Source organism: Dicentrarchus labrax, unplaced genomic scaffold, assembly GCF_905237075.1.
Source record: "Dicentrarchus labrax unplaced genomic scaffold, dlabrax2021, whole genome shotgun sequence".
Taxonomy (NCBI): Eukaryota; Metazoa; Chordata; class Actinopteri; family Moronidae; genus Dicentrarchus; species Dicentrarchus labrax.
In genome coordinates, this window is record NW_026136711.1 from 21,209,926 (window position 1) to 21,225,515 (window position 15,590).

General features: G+C 38.2%; 2 protein-coding genes across 3 annotated transcripts; one reads left to right on the plus strand and one right to left on the minus strand.

Annotated features, from left to right (window-relative positions):
- The first annotated feature begins 2,543 nt into the window (after window positions 1–2,543).
- On the plus strand, window positions 2,544–9,711 carry tgfa (transforming growth factor, alpha). Of its 2 annotated transcripts, XM_051416568.1 has the most exons (8): window positions 2,544–2,884; window positions 3,644–3,673; window positions 3,789–3,974; window positions 4,224–4,397; window positions 6,051–6,165; window positions 6,620–6,769; window positions 6,923–7,014; window positions 7,948–9,711. In XM_051416568.1, exons 1-8 carry the CDS (start codon window positions 2,845–2,847, stop codon window positions 7,953–7,955), a joined length of 795 nt encoding a protein of 264 aa, XP_051272528.1. In that variant the 5' UTR covers window positions 2,544–2,844; the 3' UTR covers window positions 7,956–9,711. The 2 variants fall into 2 exon arrangements, with proteins under 2 accessions (XP_051272528.1, XP_051272529.1); XM_051416569.1 differs by lacking the exon at window positions 3,644–3,673.
- A 2,966-nt stretch (window positions 9,712–12,677) lies between these two features.
- On the minus strand, window positions 12,678–15,371 carry hdhd3 (haloacid dehalogenase-like hydrolase domain containing 3). The gene is made up of 3 exons (XM_051416570.1): window positions 15,230–15,371; window positions 13,439–13,773; window positions 12,678–13,286 (listed from the first exon to the last, which is right to left on the minus strand). The coding sequence occupies exons 2-3, from the start codon at window positions 13,766–13,768 to the stop codon at window positions 12,891–12,893; spliced, it is 726 nt and encodes a 241-aa protein (XP_051272530.1). The 5' UTR covers window positions 13,769–13,773; window positions 15,230–15,371; the 3' UTR covers window positions 12,678–12,890.
- Window positions 15,372–15,590: the final 219 nt, after the last annotated feature.

A 15,590-nucleotide genomic window follows, 5' to 3' on the forward strand; every position in this document is an offset into this window, starting at 1 on the left:
AACCTCCATCAGTACGTGTTATGGAAATAATTAATATTGAAGCAATTTCATCTCTCCCGTGAAAGCATTTATTTGATTAGGACATGTTCTGATCAATATATACCTTTGTTTAAGTTACTGAGGCATGTTGGAGCTGACCAAAATGTTTCTGTGTCAGTTTTTGGTAGTTTGATTAAACACAACATTATGCACAATGTGAACACAATATAAACAAAAATAGTAAAGATCTTTAATGGAGAGTTGGACACATGGCCGCTCTACTAGGGATTATACTGAAGGACCTGCTTTTATTGACATAATACTTCAGTGGCATAAATACCTCAAACAACAGTTTGCAGTTAATCAAAAATCCACTGACATGCACTAAAGGTTTTTGGACAACTTGCATCAACGTGAAGATTAAGAGAGAGAAACTGCTATTATTTTGCAATTGCTGATATTTTCTATTATTCTGAAACAAAATTAAGTAATATAATATATATCTTATTATTATTATGAAGTCTGAAGGAAACACTTAGCAAATTGTTTGTGTCCAGCAGATGGAGCTGGTTTGAACTGTTTCTTGCTTTGTTTGCTGCTCATGATGAGCTTCTCAACACTAGAAAATTGGAAAGCTGCTGTATTTCCCCTCTAATTCTATGAGGGTAGATTGTAAAATAGTTTTATATGTTTTTTTAAAAGGGAGATTACCTCATCATGAGAGAGATTAGTGAGCAGTTTGAGTTGCTTTTTCACTTCAGATGATCACTAAATGATCCCATCGATACCTTTACAGGTGTACTCGATGCTGCATGAAGAGCATTTTTCAATTGAATTCATTCTGCCACAGATAACATAAGGAAATGAAACACATTCTGGGACTATTAGAATGAAAATTATTTTCAAATATTAGAATAATCCACCTGTATTATTGAGAGCAAGTGTAGAAGAAACACACAATATACACAGTATCCCAGTCAGTTTGTGTTTGTGTGTGTCTGAATCATTTCACTGCTGCACTTTTCTGGACAGTCTGGCAGCTTTCATGAACCTGATAAAAGACACAGAGACACTGTTGACAAAAGGTCAGAGCATCACTAAAAACATTATGAATTTATCCTTTGGAGTCTATGAATATCTGCACCAAATTTCATAGGATTCTTTGCTCTGGACCAAACCGTTGGACAGATGAATGAACAGACGGAGCAGCAGAGCTATTCTTAGGCCCCGAAATAAAATACAACTTTTATTCATTTTAAAACCCAGTGATAAAGAAAAACACTACACATGAATTAACACATTAAATACCTTAATTATATTTATATAGGATTTTGTAGTCTGCACAACATACAAATAATACATACACATATACATACATATATATATACCATATATCAAATAACAGGAAAAAGAGACTGTACATGTTATTTTATTTCAATTCATGTTTATTTAAAAGAATTCAGTGTTCCAGGAGGACCGGTGGTGGGATGTAACTAAGTACATTTATTAAAGTACTGTACTTGAGTATTTTCTATTTTATGCAACTTTATACTACTTCATACTACTCCATTACAATTCACAAATATTCTACTTTTTACTCCACTACATTTGTCCCACAGCTGTAGTTACATATTACAGTACCCTTCCTGTCCAGGAAAACCATGTATCTCCAATTTTGGTGATTTTGAATGTTTGAATGAACCAAAACGTTTTCCTTTATAGGCTGGGAAGATTCTCAACTACATAAACTATTTAAAACCCTCTGGGATTGTCTGTAATAATGCAATTGTCATAAAGCTGAAAACAAGGCTGTTTTTATGGGACAGCGATTCTACAAATGTATGATAGTGATTAAAATGAGCTCAACCTTAAACATCTACAGCAGTAAAATGCAACACACACCTGCTGTTGTCATGTTCATCATCATCAGTCACTACTATTAGTATAGTTGTTGCTACTGTTGTTGCTGTGCACCTGTCTGTCTCTCTCTCTCTCTCTCTCTCTCTCTCTCTCTCTCTCTCTCTCTCTCTCACCCCAACTGGCCGAGACAGACGACCACCCACCTAGAGCCGAAGGATCTGTCCTAGGTTTCTGCCTCTTAAAAGGCAGTTTTTACTTGCCCTCGTCGCCAAGTGCTTGCTCATGGTGGTACTGTTGGGTCTCTGTAAATAAGTTCGGTCTAGCTCTATTTGAAAAGTGTCCTGAGATAACTTCTGTTATGAATTGGCGCTATACAAATAAAATTGAATTGAATTGAATTGAATTTAATGCAGCTGTAATATTAATTTAAAAAAAAATCATATTTAATAGTAAAACACTGACAGGGAACATTTTACTGCAGAATTAGTACTTTTTATACAAATCTTGCTGATAATATTTATATACCTTTATTTTTAAATTCACTTTCTGTTGTAGTGGAATATTTTGACCTAAATTACCTTTAAATTAAATAATTAAAATAATCAGACACATATTGAGGTCATAATGAGACGATACCTTCCTCCTCCTCCTCCTCCTCCCTCTCTGTCTCTAATTGGTCAGCCTCTGACAGGATTACACGAGTTTCCTCAATTGAACACAGTGAAGTTAAACGCTCGGACATCCCGCTACAGATTCTCGTGGTGTTTGACTGAAAGAAACTCGACCACAGTTACTTTTAAACGACTGAATCTGAAGCGACAGTGTATCAGATGTGTGTAAATGCCAGCAGTGGACAGGACTGTGATGACGGCAATAAATGTTTCCTGTGTTGCTGCTGCTCGCCCTGCAGCCTGCTGCAACACTAATGACTAATGTGGTTTCTTAACACACGGCCGCATTTCAGTGAAGCTGCCCCTCAACTAGTTTAGACTACAAGTCGTCAAGATGACTCGGATCTTCTGGGATACAATCTTTCTCATAAGCGGTGAGTAGATCATTTTCCTGGAAATTAAGCATTTTTATTTGTGTCCATGTCTCGTTCCCACTTGTCATTTTATTTAATTTATTTTAGATTAATGTAGTGATTAATGATTAAGAGAACTGAATGAGAGATGTGGGTCCTCCAGTATTAATTATTTTGTTTCATGTTAAGTCACTGGATCACTTTAAGACTTGCAATGAGAATCAGTGCAATACTCCAATATACATTTAAAGTGTGTTAGCTCTCCAAATTAATTTAACTAGCTGTATTGAGCTTACTCTGCTTGATGGTACTTTGTTTATCCTGTCTGGTGTCACTGATTGTTAATACAATATATATTAAACTAAAGTGGTTGTGTTAATTTGTTGGATTTCTGTATTATATTCTAAATTTTTATGGTGAGAAAAAAAAAAGTATAAAAATCACCATGTTTCTTATGATCTTCAAGTTTCTGTCAACTTTTAAATTTTTCATGTGCTTGTTTCAGTCTAGTTATGCTTGCGTGTATCCACGTAGACCGGGTGTATTTATAGTGCTTTGGTCTCATCCTTTTAGTGGATGCTTGACCCTGTTACTATTGTTGGGTACCAGTTACTCAATGAAGCATCGATATTACATTGAAGAGTCACATGATGAGAGCTGTATGGGGGCAGATTACTAGGATTAAGGTTGTTTATCATATAGTAACATATATGACAGCTGGTTTTCTTTTGGGGGGGAAAAATCACAATACAGTAATATATATTTTTTATATTCCTGTAGGTACTTTTAGTATGTCTGTGGTACTCAATGGTGAGTTTACAGTGAACTTTCTTGGTATTTTTGTTATTATATTCCTGCAGGGATTTGTTGCTATTTCTATATTTGACATTGGCACTGTATCAGAGGTTTGTTTTCCTCTCCGCAGGTTCCCTCTTTACATTTGGAGCAGGGCCGAGCAATTCAACAATTATTGAAGCCAGCATTTCAATCAATTTGAACTCCACTGCTGCTCCGAGCACCTCGACAACCACCTCTGCAGCAACCAGCAGCAGAAGCACAACGGCTGCAACAGTTATTCCAACTACTACAACCAACGTCCCTCCAGTTAAAAGTAGGTCTCAGCACAGTCGTGTCATGTGAAGACGCAAGACAAGAAACTCTTTATCATCCCCAGAAGAAAACAACAATCTGTCATATGTCCAATGTTCTTAAGACTTTGAGCCACTCTTGTTGTAGTGTTGCATCCACATCAGGCATTTGTATCTGTTGTTATATTCCTGCAGGGACTTGCAGTTATTTCTTGATTTTTCACATTAGGATCATATCATATGTTAACGGCCATTTATTTTCATCTTTATAGCTTCCCTCTTTACATTTGGAGCAGAGCTGAGCAATGCAACTATCACTGAAGCCAGCATTTCCATCAGTACAAACTCCACTGCTGCTCCGAACTCCTCAACAAGCCGCTCTGCAACAAGAGGCACAACTACCACAACCACTGCGACTACTACAACTATCATCCCTCCAGTTAAAAGTAAGCAGCCGTGTCATGTGAAGATGCAAGAGAAGGTTCAAGCTCATCGTTGAGCCATTTTCAGTAAAACATTCGCTGTATTTTAAGATAAAACCTCATTGCAGGCCTCAATCTGCTCTCCCTGCAGTGTTGCTTCCACAGTCGGAGTCCTCGACACTGTAAAGCTTCCCATTGAGCTGCAGTGCATCAACACATGCAGACAGTGTGGCGCTCGCTGATAATTGATCCTCTTAGCGTGAGTGAGGGTTGCCATTGTGGTAAATTAAAGATTATGAACAGTACATTCAGCCATTTCACAAAAAGCTGCACCTACAGTATCGAATTAAAAGCACCTTACATGCCCTAAAGGCTGTTTTGTGTCTCAATGTCTCTCTCGTTCCACTGCCAAAATCACATGGAAAGAGAGAGGGGTTCGTAGGCAGATGCCTCAGGGACAACAGAGGGCTTTCACAGAGTCTGAAAGAAGGAGACAATACATGTAGGCTGCAATCCAAAAGCCCATTTACCGTTGGAATGGAGTGTGTGACGAAGGCTGTAATGCAGCTATCTGTCTGGATGTTCATCCTCCTTCCCAGTCTGAATGCGACACTATGTATCTGTTTCGACTGCTCGGGGAACACTGACTTTTGTTTGAGTCAGTTATGTAGGAATTTGTCTGACTGTACAGCTTATGCGTAAGAAATGTCCTGTTTTGTCTGGGCGTTCATTAAATTAGATATTTCTGTCCCGAGTGAAAACAGAGATAGTTGCTTAAAGGCTTTATTTTCTGCTAAAGAAATGTGGTTACTGCAGGGATGTGCTCTCTCCTGAGTCCTAATGTGGGCTGATGGATGGAGTCCTTTTGTTTGGAACGTCTCACCGGGACTTTTCTTGACTCTAATTGTCCCTCCCAGGTAAAGTGAGAGATGTAAGCCACCATAAATCCACACGCAACTGGTAACAAAAGGCTTCAGTCTACCGTTGGTGGCGTGGGTGTCAGCTTTAGGATTTAGTACATGCTGTTGTTTTAGGTCTCTGCGGGCTTATGCTATTTTTAGAGTTATGATATTCACCTGTGTCATGGTGTGTATTTGGACCAAATGCACTTTGATTATATTTGATATTGTAATTTAGGGTTTAATTCACGCACTACAGCTGTGGCTCTCAACCTTTTTGGTGTCAAGGCCTCCCAAATTAAAACAAATCAGGCCGCAAACCCGAATTTGATGAGAAGTTGTCCTGTCGGATCCCCCTCTGATGAGATTAAGTTATTCTATAACTGTCTGTTTTGTAGATTGGCAGATTAACAGTGAAGAGTGTGAAACCTTTAAACAGAATAGTCATTCTTATACATTCTGTCAATAGGTGAACTTATAGCCAATTAAATAATGGTGAAATTAAAATATTCCCCATTTGTAGGCATCCCTGGGTGTCCTCAGAACCCAGGTTGTGAACCACTGCTCTAAAGGACTTCTAAAGGTGGATGGTTCTGTCATCAGTTCAAGTGACCCACCTAAATATCAGGAGATGCTTCGTACTGGCCACTCAACTAAAATGATTTAATTTGCATTGGTTTCAATGGAAAATATTTGTGTGTTTTATGGTCTGAAAAAATCCTTCGTTTGGTATATATCTCTGAAAATGTTAACAATGTCTTGTCTGACAACCTCACAGAGTTTGTGGCAGCGGCTGTTCGGTCTCATTTTGACGACTGTCCAGACTCCCACCGCCATTTCTGCTTCCACGGCACGTGTCGCTTCCTGATACTAGAGGAGACACCTGCATGTGTGTAAGTTGTTACCGTCTTAAATAACGATTAAGCCCACATTATTAGGTCGACTATCAGTTCACTTTCAGACATAACAGTAATCAGATTTACAGATAATGCACTCTTAACTTACAAAAGAATATGTTTCGTCCTCTTTTACAGTTGCTTGTTAATATTGCTTTTGGTCACTTTGGTGTTTTAGCAATTTAAAGCACTTTTCACTTTTCAAAATGATGCCTCTATAGAGAAAATGTAAACATTTCTGAGTTAAAATTTGTATTAGGTTAAAAAAACAAAAACTTTTAAAACTATTGCAGCAGTTATATTATGATATTAAATATGATATTGATGCAGCTAGTGTTGGGGCTTCCCCTGTCAGCCGATAACACTGTGATTTGTGCTACTTACAAAGTCAATTAACTGCTGTTTTTACGTATTTATGCATACCTGATTTGATTTTCCGTCCTTGTTGCAGGTGTCATGCAGGCTTTGTCGGGATGAGGTGCGAGCATGCAGACCTGCTCGCTGTAGTAGCAACTAATCACAGACAACAGACCGTTGCCACAGTGCTGGTGTTGTGTGTGATTGGGTGTGTTCTCATCATGGTGTTGTGTACACTGTTACAGTAAGTAACATGCACCTTATACTAAAAGGTTCACTGGGATCATAGCTGATAAACTGAACAGTATTTAACAGAACACATTTGTCCAACTAAGGAATGAAGTAATTGGCTTGTTGTTGGGAGAATATTCCAGTATTTGCGTATTTTCTTGTGCAGTTGCTGGTGGAGGCAGGACTGTCGCAGGAGGAGACACGCACATCACTACATCCCAGAGAAGCACGGAGCGTCCTGCTATCCTTCTGAGAGTGGTACTTCATTTATTTCTTGTGTTCCCAAGGTCACATTTCTATTTTGTTGTTGGGGTGGCAAATTTACTGATAAAGTTGAGAGCAATGAGACTGTATAATGTAGATGGCCAGTAAATGCTACATACTGTTAATTGGATGTATTAAGGCAAAGAGTACAGATAGATGGGCTCTCTGTCTTCCTGTTCATATTGTTTTAATGTGGTTGGGGATAAAAAATTATGTTATACACATTGAGGTATAAGCGTGGAATTATTAATATATTTGTCCTGTTGTGAAAGGACCAGTGTGTAGAATTTTTTTCGTTTTGGTACTGCTCCCTTTCCAAGCATATAGGAGGACTCTAGATGGGGCCTTTCTATAGCCAGAAAAAACACAACAATTCTTATTTTCAGGTGTTAATACATGAATGAAAACATACCTACAAATATTATATTTCATTTCTGCCAATAAATCCTCCCAAATGTTACACACTGGAGCTTTAACAAGTCCCATGAAAGGTAGTCTGTTTCTCAATACATTAAATTCAAACAGGTCATAAATGTATAGTTTCATTATCAAAAAGGATTTTAAACCAGCAGGGCACTGTAGTTTTTAGTGTATGTAACTCCGACTGAGTAAATGTGTTGGGGACTATTTTCAGCTGTGGATTAATCCACAGTTGCTGCTCTAGTGAGAATTTGCAACAGCAAGATGGTTGACTCAAAATAAACTACAATGCCCATGTTGATGGTAATGAATAAATAGCAGTGGAGCTCTATAGCTCAGAGGAATAAGATGTATCAGGCTTTGGATACCCTTACACAATACTTATTAGTAGGATCATTTCATTATCTTTTGTTGTTGTTTTTTTGGGGGATTTGCTGACTAAAATCAAGTGATCCTTGTGGGAAATTTTTTAATTTTTAATTTTCCTTATTATTCTTTCCCTTTCAGTGGTTTGAGAAGACATATTGCTGGAACATGAGCTGATTGCATCACGGCGTGTTTAGTTTTCCTCGTCTTGTCCGGCCCACAAACCCTCAGGATTGCATCCAAAGTGGTACTCACATGTTCTGATCAAGCAGACCTGGCCAGAGGCGAAGAAGCACCATCTTCAGTGTGGCTAAGGTAGGCCTGCTCGATGTGGGAGGTTAACCCATTTTTTTTTTTCCCCCACTGACTGCGACCTTTGACCTGAAGCACCGTAGGAACATGTTTACTTCACTATTTGATTTTGTGGAAATACCTGCAGAACTACAACAGTCTGTTAGAAGCTCTGAGGATGAAGCTGCTGCCAAATCCTACATGGGAAGAGCTCCGCGTGTCCTGATTACTGTTTATGGCTGGCCTAGAGGACACGAGAAATGATCCATTAAGGCCATTAATCGTCCTGTGTGGATGTTGAATAGGAACGCTGTTTATTTTGGGCTGTGGGACAAGAATCATTGAATTAACTTAAGTCAGAAGACCCCAATTCCTATTTTTGTCTTTTAATAACTTTGCACACATTTCATCAGAACTCTACAAGCACAGAGGACATTTTTAAGAAATTCTGGTGGGGGGGAAAACTGATGCTTTAAAGAAGTTTTAGTATCTGTTTTTAAAGAAGGAACTCACTTCACCTGACAGGAGTAGGAATTGTTTAATGGACTGACTGCTGTTGTATTAAAAAACCCTGGACTTGAATCTGTAACTTACACAAATTGTTCAAATATGGTTGTGAGAAAACAATCATCCAGGTATTTTTTTCAAATGATTTGACCCCAGTATTGCTACTGAAGTTGAAATATTTGTCAGTTTTATTTTTAATTCCTGAGCTGTTACTTGAACATGTTCATGCATCAGAGGTTTTTGATTTGCAGGCTATAACTTTAAAGACACATGCACATCCTGGGAGGCCACATTATTATTATTATTATTATTATTATTATTATTATTATTATTATTATTATTATGGTCCTATTGTATTGTTGCACTTTTCTGCAAGCTTGCTCATTGTTCATAAAAAAAAAAACTGCACTTACTGCACACTGGTCACTTGGAGAGAGTGTCCACATAATGAGAGATGCCAAATACACTCGTTTCTAACTTTTGCCTGAATGAGCACTGAAGGGAAGAGGCACGCAGTTTGTACAAATCCACCTAAGCATGCATGCACCTAAATCACAGCTTGTATTTTTAAAGACACAAAACACTTTATATTAGAGTGGTGTGTTATAGCATTGCCTCTGCTTTGAATTTAAATACTTTTAAAGAGAGAAAAGCCTCTGAAGGTTAATTTAAAACAAAATATTTAAGATTTTCTTAAAAAGAAAACTGGAAAAATAATCGGTGAAGGAATATAAAATGATTACAAACTGACTTGGGTACGACGTGTGTACACGAAAAAAAAACAAAAAACTTCCATGATAAAATGAATGTGATGGTATTAAAATGCCAAAAGACTCCGAGGGGATGATACGCTTGTCTTTGTTTACAGTATGTGATGATATTTACATTCAGAATATGTATTGATGTTTGTTATTACAGCATTTTATGTGTAAATATCTCAACCAGAGTGAAATATTCAATGTGTATATAAGGTGTCAATACAAAATCATCTGAAAAAGGGTGATCCTCTAATGCATTAACCCTTTACTTTGTAAGATTTCTGTTGTCACAATTGGAAAGCTTATATTATTTTGTTTTCCAATGAAATGAATTAAAAATGCAATCGCGTGTGCATATTTTTTTATTCATGTGCTTAATAATTGCTGCTCCGTCTTTGGAGTCTGTTGTTTGATTCATTGCGTGACCTTCTTTTCACTTCTGAAGCTTTGCTTTTTTTTCTTTTTTTCCTCCTTCCCTCTTCAAATACCCCGATTTCCTGACGCTTTGCTCTTCTATTTTTCTCTTCCACTGAATATTTTAAGACTCAGAAATGGCAACATGAAACCCTGAACCCCGGGCACAATTGAACAAAGAGCTGAACTCTTGAGTGCTTTTATAGCTGAAGGAAATGTTTCAGCCCTCTTCTATATCGCCATTACGTTTTTTTTTTATTTATTGTGTTTTTGAGTTTACAGAATGTATACCCATTCATGTTAAAGCCTTTATTCAATGTGCAAGACTGTGCCACATACATCCGTTTTTTTATTTTTATTTCCATTGTATGTCATTGGGTAGACTTCTTCCTTCCTTAAGGTGCTGCATCTCCTCTGCTCCTCGCTTTCGCTCTCTCCACGAGGAGCTCTGTTTTGTTTTGCAATCCCATTATGTCTGCAATTGGATTTCTGTGGAGCCCTTTTAGAGCCGTCTGGCTGAGCTACTAAACCAGCTTTGAATTAAGCAGCTCTTGTGGGCGATTCCCTAAAGATACACAATACTCTTTAACATACAAAGGAGTGTGAGGGGAAACGAATGAAATCAAGTGGGGGAAAAGAAGAAGAAGAAGAAGCCAAGACTTACTACAAACTGGGTGGTGATTCACATTTTGTGAAGTGGAAAGCTGTGTGTTGTCGTCAGGAAATTCTCTCAAAATCTGATTTGGACAAGTGTCAATTCCGATTCCCCATAAGAGGCTGTAGATCTGCTTTGAATTGCAATGCCATTCTGGTCTTTTTCCCCCTCTGCTTCCTCCTCTGGTCCTTTTGATCCTCAGTCCAACATTCCCAGTCTCTGCCTCTGACCAGATGGTTTGAAATAAGAGTATTTACAAAGGTATTAGGGTTAAGCAACCCTGCCTTGTTCTCCTCACTGCTAAGCACTGAAACAAATCATTAGGATTGATGAAAGCTCAGAGCTTCAGTTAAAGTGGGGCCTGCCACGCTGTTTCGATTTGACCCGCCAGAGGTTTCTACTGAAATAAAAAAAAAAAGAGGAACTGATTTAAGGAAATTTTAATATAAATTGTTATTTATGCAGTTTAATTTTTGTGAGGTAAAACTGCTCTTTAAATATGTAGGATCCCTATTTATTAATTTATTTTCATAATTTGAGCACAGTGGGCATTTTGACACTTTTTCACAGGAAGTCAGTCAATTATGGGAACTATCACTATTTCACATCTTGGCTATAAAATGTTGGCCCATTACATTTCAGTCTTGGCCCTTCAAGGGAAAAAGCTTTGGCACCCCTGAGCTAAAGGGTCAGTTCACCCAAATCACATAAAAAATAATAATTTACACTGGTGGTTGATCCTGAGTGCTGCTCAAAGACACATTTTATACAGCATGAATGTGATGTTACAGTATTTAAATTCATGTTTGTAGAGTGATGATTGCGTATGTTTGACATCCTTTCTGTCTCCACTCTTGCCTCACCTTCATCCGATTTAAAGGATAAGTTCACATTTTTTCAGTATCTTATAATTCTCACATACTCCATACGTTCATCATGAGAGTTACTGGATGATCCCTTCCTAATGGGATTACAATGTAAATATAATATACAATGTATTTCACTGGGTAAAATAATTGTACATTTCTATTAATATTGTATGTCAACTGTTTGAATGTTGTATTACACAATAATTGTTTTTATTTATCTTTTTAAAGTATGATTATATTTATAAAGGGGAGGTATCTTCATCATCCATGTTTGGCTTCAAACCTCTCATCTGCACATTGTTCTATTTCTTATAAATAAATTCTAGTGCATGTGCAAATAAAAATAATAAAATAATGTAGGAGTGATGGGGGGACATTACATATATTGTATCAGGAAGGGGTCTTTTCAGGGTCAGTGTGGACAGGAGGCAAAAACTGTTTTACATAATGTTACTTTAAAGTCCCCATGAAGTCCACATTGATGTTTAATTGTTTTAATCACATATCATCTATACAGCAGTGTCTGGCCCAACAATATTTATTGTATTTTTGGTTATTCTTAATGGTATTTTAGAGTTTGTCATTTCTTGCTGTTGGTTTAATATGTTTTGTGTTCCTCAATCCAATTAGTTCCATCAATGGTGACAACCTCTCTGTTCATTTGTGCTGGGATTATGAATTTAAAAGGAAGTAGTTCAAACACATGAGCCTACAGATTTTATGTAAAAATATTAGTGAACAGTGGTGAGTCAATTGCCTGCATGCACATGTTGCAACGCCACGTATTGCACAAAATAACTGAATCATTTGTTCAGACCAAAACCTTTTTTAACTGGAAAACGTGAATATATGGAAGGCTAGATGAATACAGATGGGTGACTAAAGAAGGACTTGGGATGTTTGGTAACCATGGCTTTCCCCATCTCTCCCTCCCCTCATTTCCTGTGTCTTTTCTAATATCAACTCTGTAATAAAGGTATAAAATGTCCCCAAAATACTTGCAAAATACATTAAACAGGAATTAATAACTAGACACTAAATGCCAGATGAGAGAATATCTTTTGGAAATGTGTTCATTCCTCCAGTAGAGTATCACAGACGGTGGCCCGACCCCTCACTAAGACACTATATATGCTTGTTTTTTCTTTTAATATGTCACCCATCTGTTCCCCCACTTTTATGTTGCCTATTGTTTACATTGTGGAGTTTTCATTATGATCCTGTTTTGTAAATTCTTAGTGCTATAAGAAGTATTAGTTTCACTTCTGATGTTTGTATACGTGTTTTAAAATATAAACTTTTTCTTCACATCTCAAAACCCTTTTTTTAATCTTGTCATCAGATGAAATCAGGCAGTTTTATGAGACAATTCATAGATATTTTTGCTCCCAATTTATTTACACTAAATCTGCATGATAATAACAAACTGATACAGTTTTTATATTACAACACATACCTTGCATTGGTTCAAACATATGTAGAGAGCTCTAACATGGTTGAGCCCACTCAGGTCAGTCACAGAAATTAGTTTCTTAACTGAACCACAGTTGGGCTGAGTAGCTTTGCACTTGAGCCCATGGTTGTTTGGCATTAGTCTATGTGCTGCTGGAGCTGTGGTGGCAGCTCCTCCAAGGAGCTGAGCCGATGCTCTTGAGGAACGTCAGGTTGGTTACACTTGTCGTGTCTGTTTAACAGGAACCCGTGGATACCCACAGAACGAGAGGCGAGGTAATCGTTCACATAGTGGTCCCCAATATGAGCTACACTAGCAGCTGGTACTTCACATTTCTGCAGTGCCTGATGAAAAATGTTTGGACTCGGCTTTGGCACACCTGCTTCCTCGGATGTTATTATAAAGCTGAAGTGAGACAGCAGGCCACAAACACGTAAAATCTCTTTTAGGCGACTATCAAAGTTTGACACCACACCCATCTTCAGTCCTAGAGAGGAACAACTCTCCAGTGCCTTCTGTGAGTCTGGAAATACCTAAAACAGACATGACACAATTTTAAGTTGAACTTTTCTGTGCTACTTTGTCCACCACATTCATATAAAAAGCAAACATTAGTAGTAATGTGCAAAAATACTTTACAAAGTGGCCATTTTAAACAGATCCATAATCATCATCTGTCATTTACCTCCCAGTTCTCTGCATTGCAGAAGTTCTGATAAAGGTTGTTACTTATTTTATGGAGCAGGGCTGGGTCCTGTACCCTGCACCTGGAGAAAGTGTCCTGCACGACTCTGATCCACCAAGACCGTCCATCCAGGCCCTGAGTGACGCCATAGTTTGGGTATCTGCTGGAATACTGTTTGTACGCCTGGAGGAAAGCGGCTTCGACGTCCACAGGACTGAGGTTCAAGCCCATTCGTTCAGCCTCCTTGCAGTACTGCTCTCCCACAGATGCACGCACCTTCAGAAGGGTGTCCTTCACATCCCATAGCACCCAGCGCAGAGGAGATTGCATTATACCTACAGAGGAAACACCACAGACATTATACAGATTAATGTCAAAGTAAAACCTGAATAAAATGTTTAGTAAATGTTTCCTCACCAGGATGTTTGTATAAGAGTGATTCAAAACAAAAACAAAAAAACGTCTAAAATCGTTGACTAGTCATAGTGCACTATTCTGTAAATTACATTTTGAAATGTGCAAATTTAGTTGGAACAATGAATTCCTTCACAGTAAAGTCAAAGTGTCCCATTGTAAGAGAATGTAAAAAGTAGTGCACAACAGATTGTTAGAGACATTTTGACTTGTCATTATTAGTAGTACACAAAGCACAGCTGTTACAAATAACATTAATTAATAGCTCTGTTCTTTTCATGTGCACCAATAAGCCACGACTGTGTGACAGTGAGCCAGTATGCACAATACCAGGACTCTAAAACTGAAGCAGCTAAATGGATTTCAGCCAACATTCATTTTATTATTGACAGCCATGTTTCTTTTTTTTTATGTCAAAAGAGGCCTATTGTGTATATCTGTGGTCGTTTCATTAACACAAATTTAATATGCACCCCTAAAGTATTAGGTTGTGTGCCTGTCTTCAAGAGGGGCCCCATGTTAAAGTTTACATAATTAGGGCCAATAAGGGAGATGATTGTCCATTGATGATATAGTTTTAATCTTTTTCACAGACTACATTGTGTGTCTTCTAGGTGTTGCTATTAATAATATTAAAGGGCCTGCTCACACAGACCATTGCTCAGGTTGAAGAGGCATATAGGTGTATCCTGTCCTTCCCTAAAAGGCGATATCTAATGAGGTAGATTAAATGAAACGTGTAGTGCTTTAACAAGGGCTCCGCTACATTCAGATGTCCCAGTAAACCGTGACTAGACCTTTTTCAAAGCAGCCATTTTGTCATGAAACAGTAAGGTAAACACAGGTGTTACCAATTATACTTATTAAGGCTCTGTTCCCTTTAGTGTAGCAGAGCCTTTCCAGTGAATATGTTTGACCCGAGCAGAACTTTAATTAGTATTAAATGTGTTTAGCCCATTTTGTGATATATTATTGTGGAGTGGCGGAAGTGGAGACCAGACAACCCTGTGCTACACTGACATTACAGATTATCACTGAAGGCTCATTTTAACCCCCTACTGACGTCCACACACACACACACACACACACACACACACACACACACACGTAGAGCTTCGTGGTGACCAATTACGTCACTTAACAGCAAACTGTCGTCACTGTCGTCTTGGATACAAGTTCTAAATGAAACGTTATAGGCCAAATACCATAACGATAGCGAACTACGGATAATGTCCTTGAACTTGTACTTCTTGCCACTAGCTGGACGTTACGCTCGTTGATTTTGTATTTTAATTAGCTATGTGTGAGGCTTTATGCGCATGTCAGAAAGCTACTCCAGCAAAGACACGTAAAAAGTTATAACAGTTTAAACGTTACCGGAGTCAAGTCTTCTGGGCCCGCAACGGTTGTAAACAAGGTTTCTTCTTCGTCGGGACCTAATGGCGGTTGTAGCTTGGAGGTGCGTTACCGCCACCTGCTGACTGGAGTGTGGAGCAGTAGAGCGGGTACACTACAGGTCGTTGGTCTTCTTCTTCGTTGGGTGGATTTGGGGCAGCTGTAGCCACCGTCTGGAGTTTTTACAATTGTTTTTATCAGCCCCCCGAAAAATTCTGCCTCCCCCATTTTTAACAACACATAATTCCACTAATTTTATTTAGTTGTTGTATACATCCGGTACAGCAGGCGGCAGTATGTTCAGGAAGTAACTGCCACGGTTTACGTTGCCAGACGTATACGC

Coding starts and splice junctions, on each gene's coding strand:
- hdhd3 (XM_051416570.1), bottom strand. CDS start 13,768: ATGCAATCTCCTCTGCGCTGGGTGCTATGGGATGTGAAGGACACCCTT. Junction 13,287..13,438: donor GCAATGCAGAGAACTGGGAG/GTAAATGACAGA, acceptor TGTCTGTTTTAG/GTATTTCCAGACTCACAGAA.
- tgfa (XM_051416568.1), top strand. CDS start 2,845: ATGACTCGGATCTTCTGGGATACAATCTTTCTCATAAGCG. Junction 3,975..4,223: donor CAACGTCCCTCCAGTTAAAA/GTAGGTCTCAGC, acceptor TCATCTTTATAG/CTTCCCTCTTTACATTTGGA. Junction 6,770..6,922: donor GTGTTGTGTACACTGTTACA/GTAAGTAACATG, acceptor TTTCTTGTGCAG/TTGCTGGTGGAGGCAGGACT.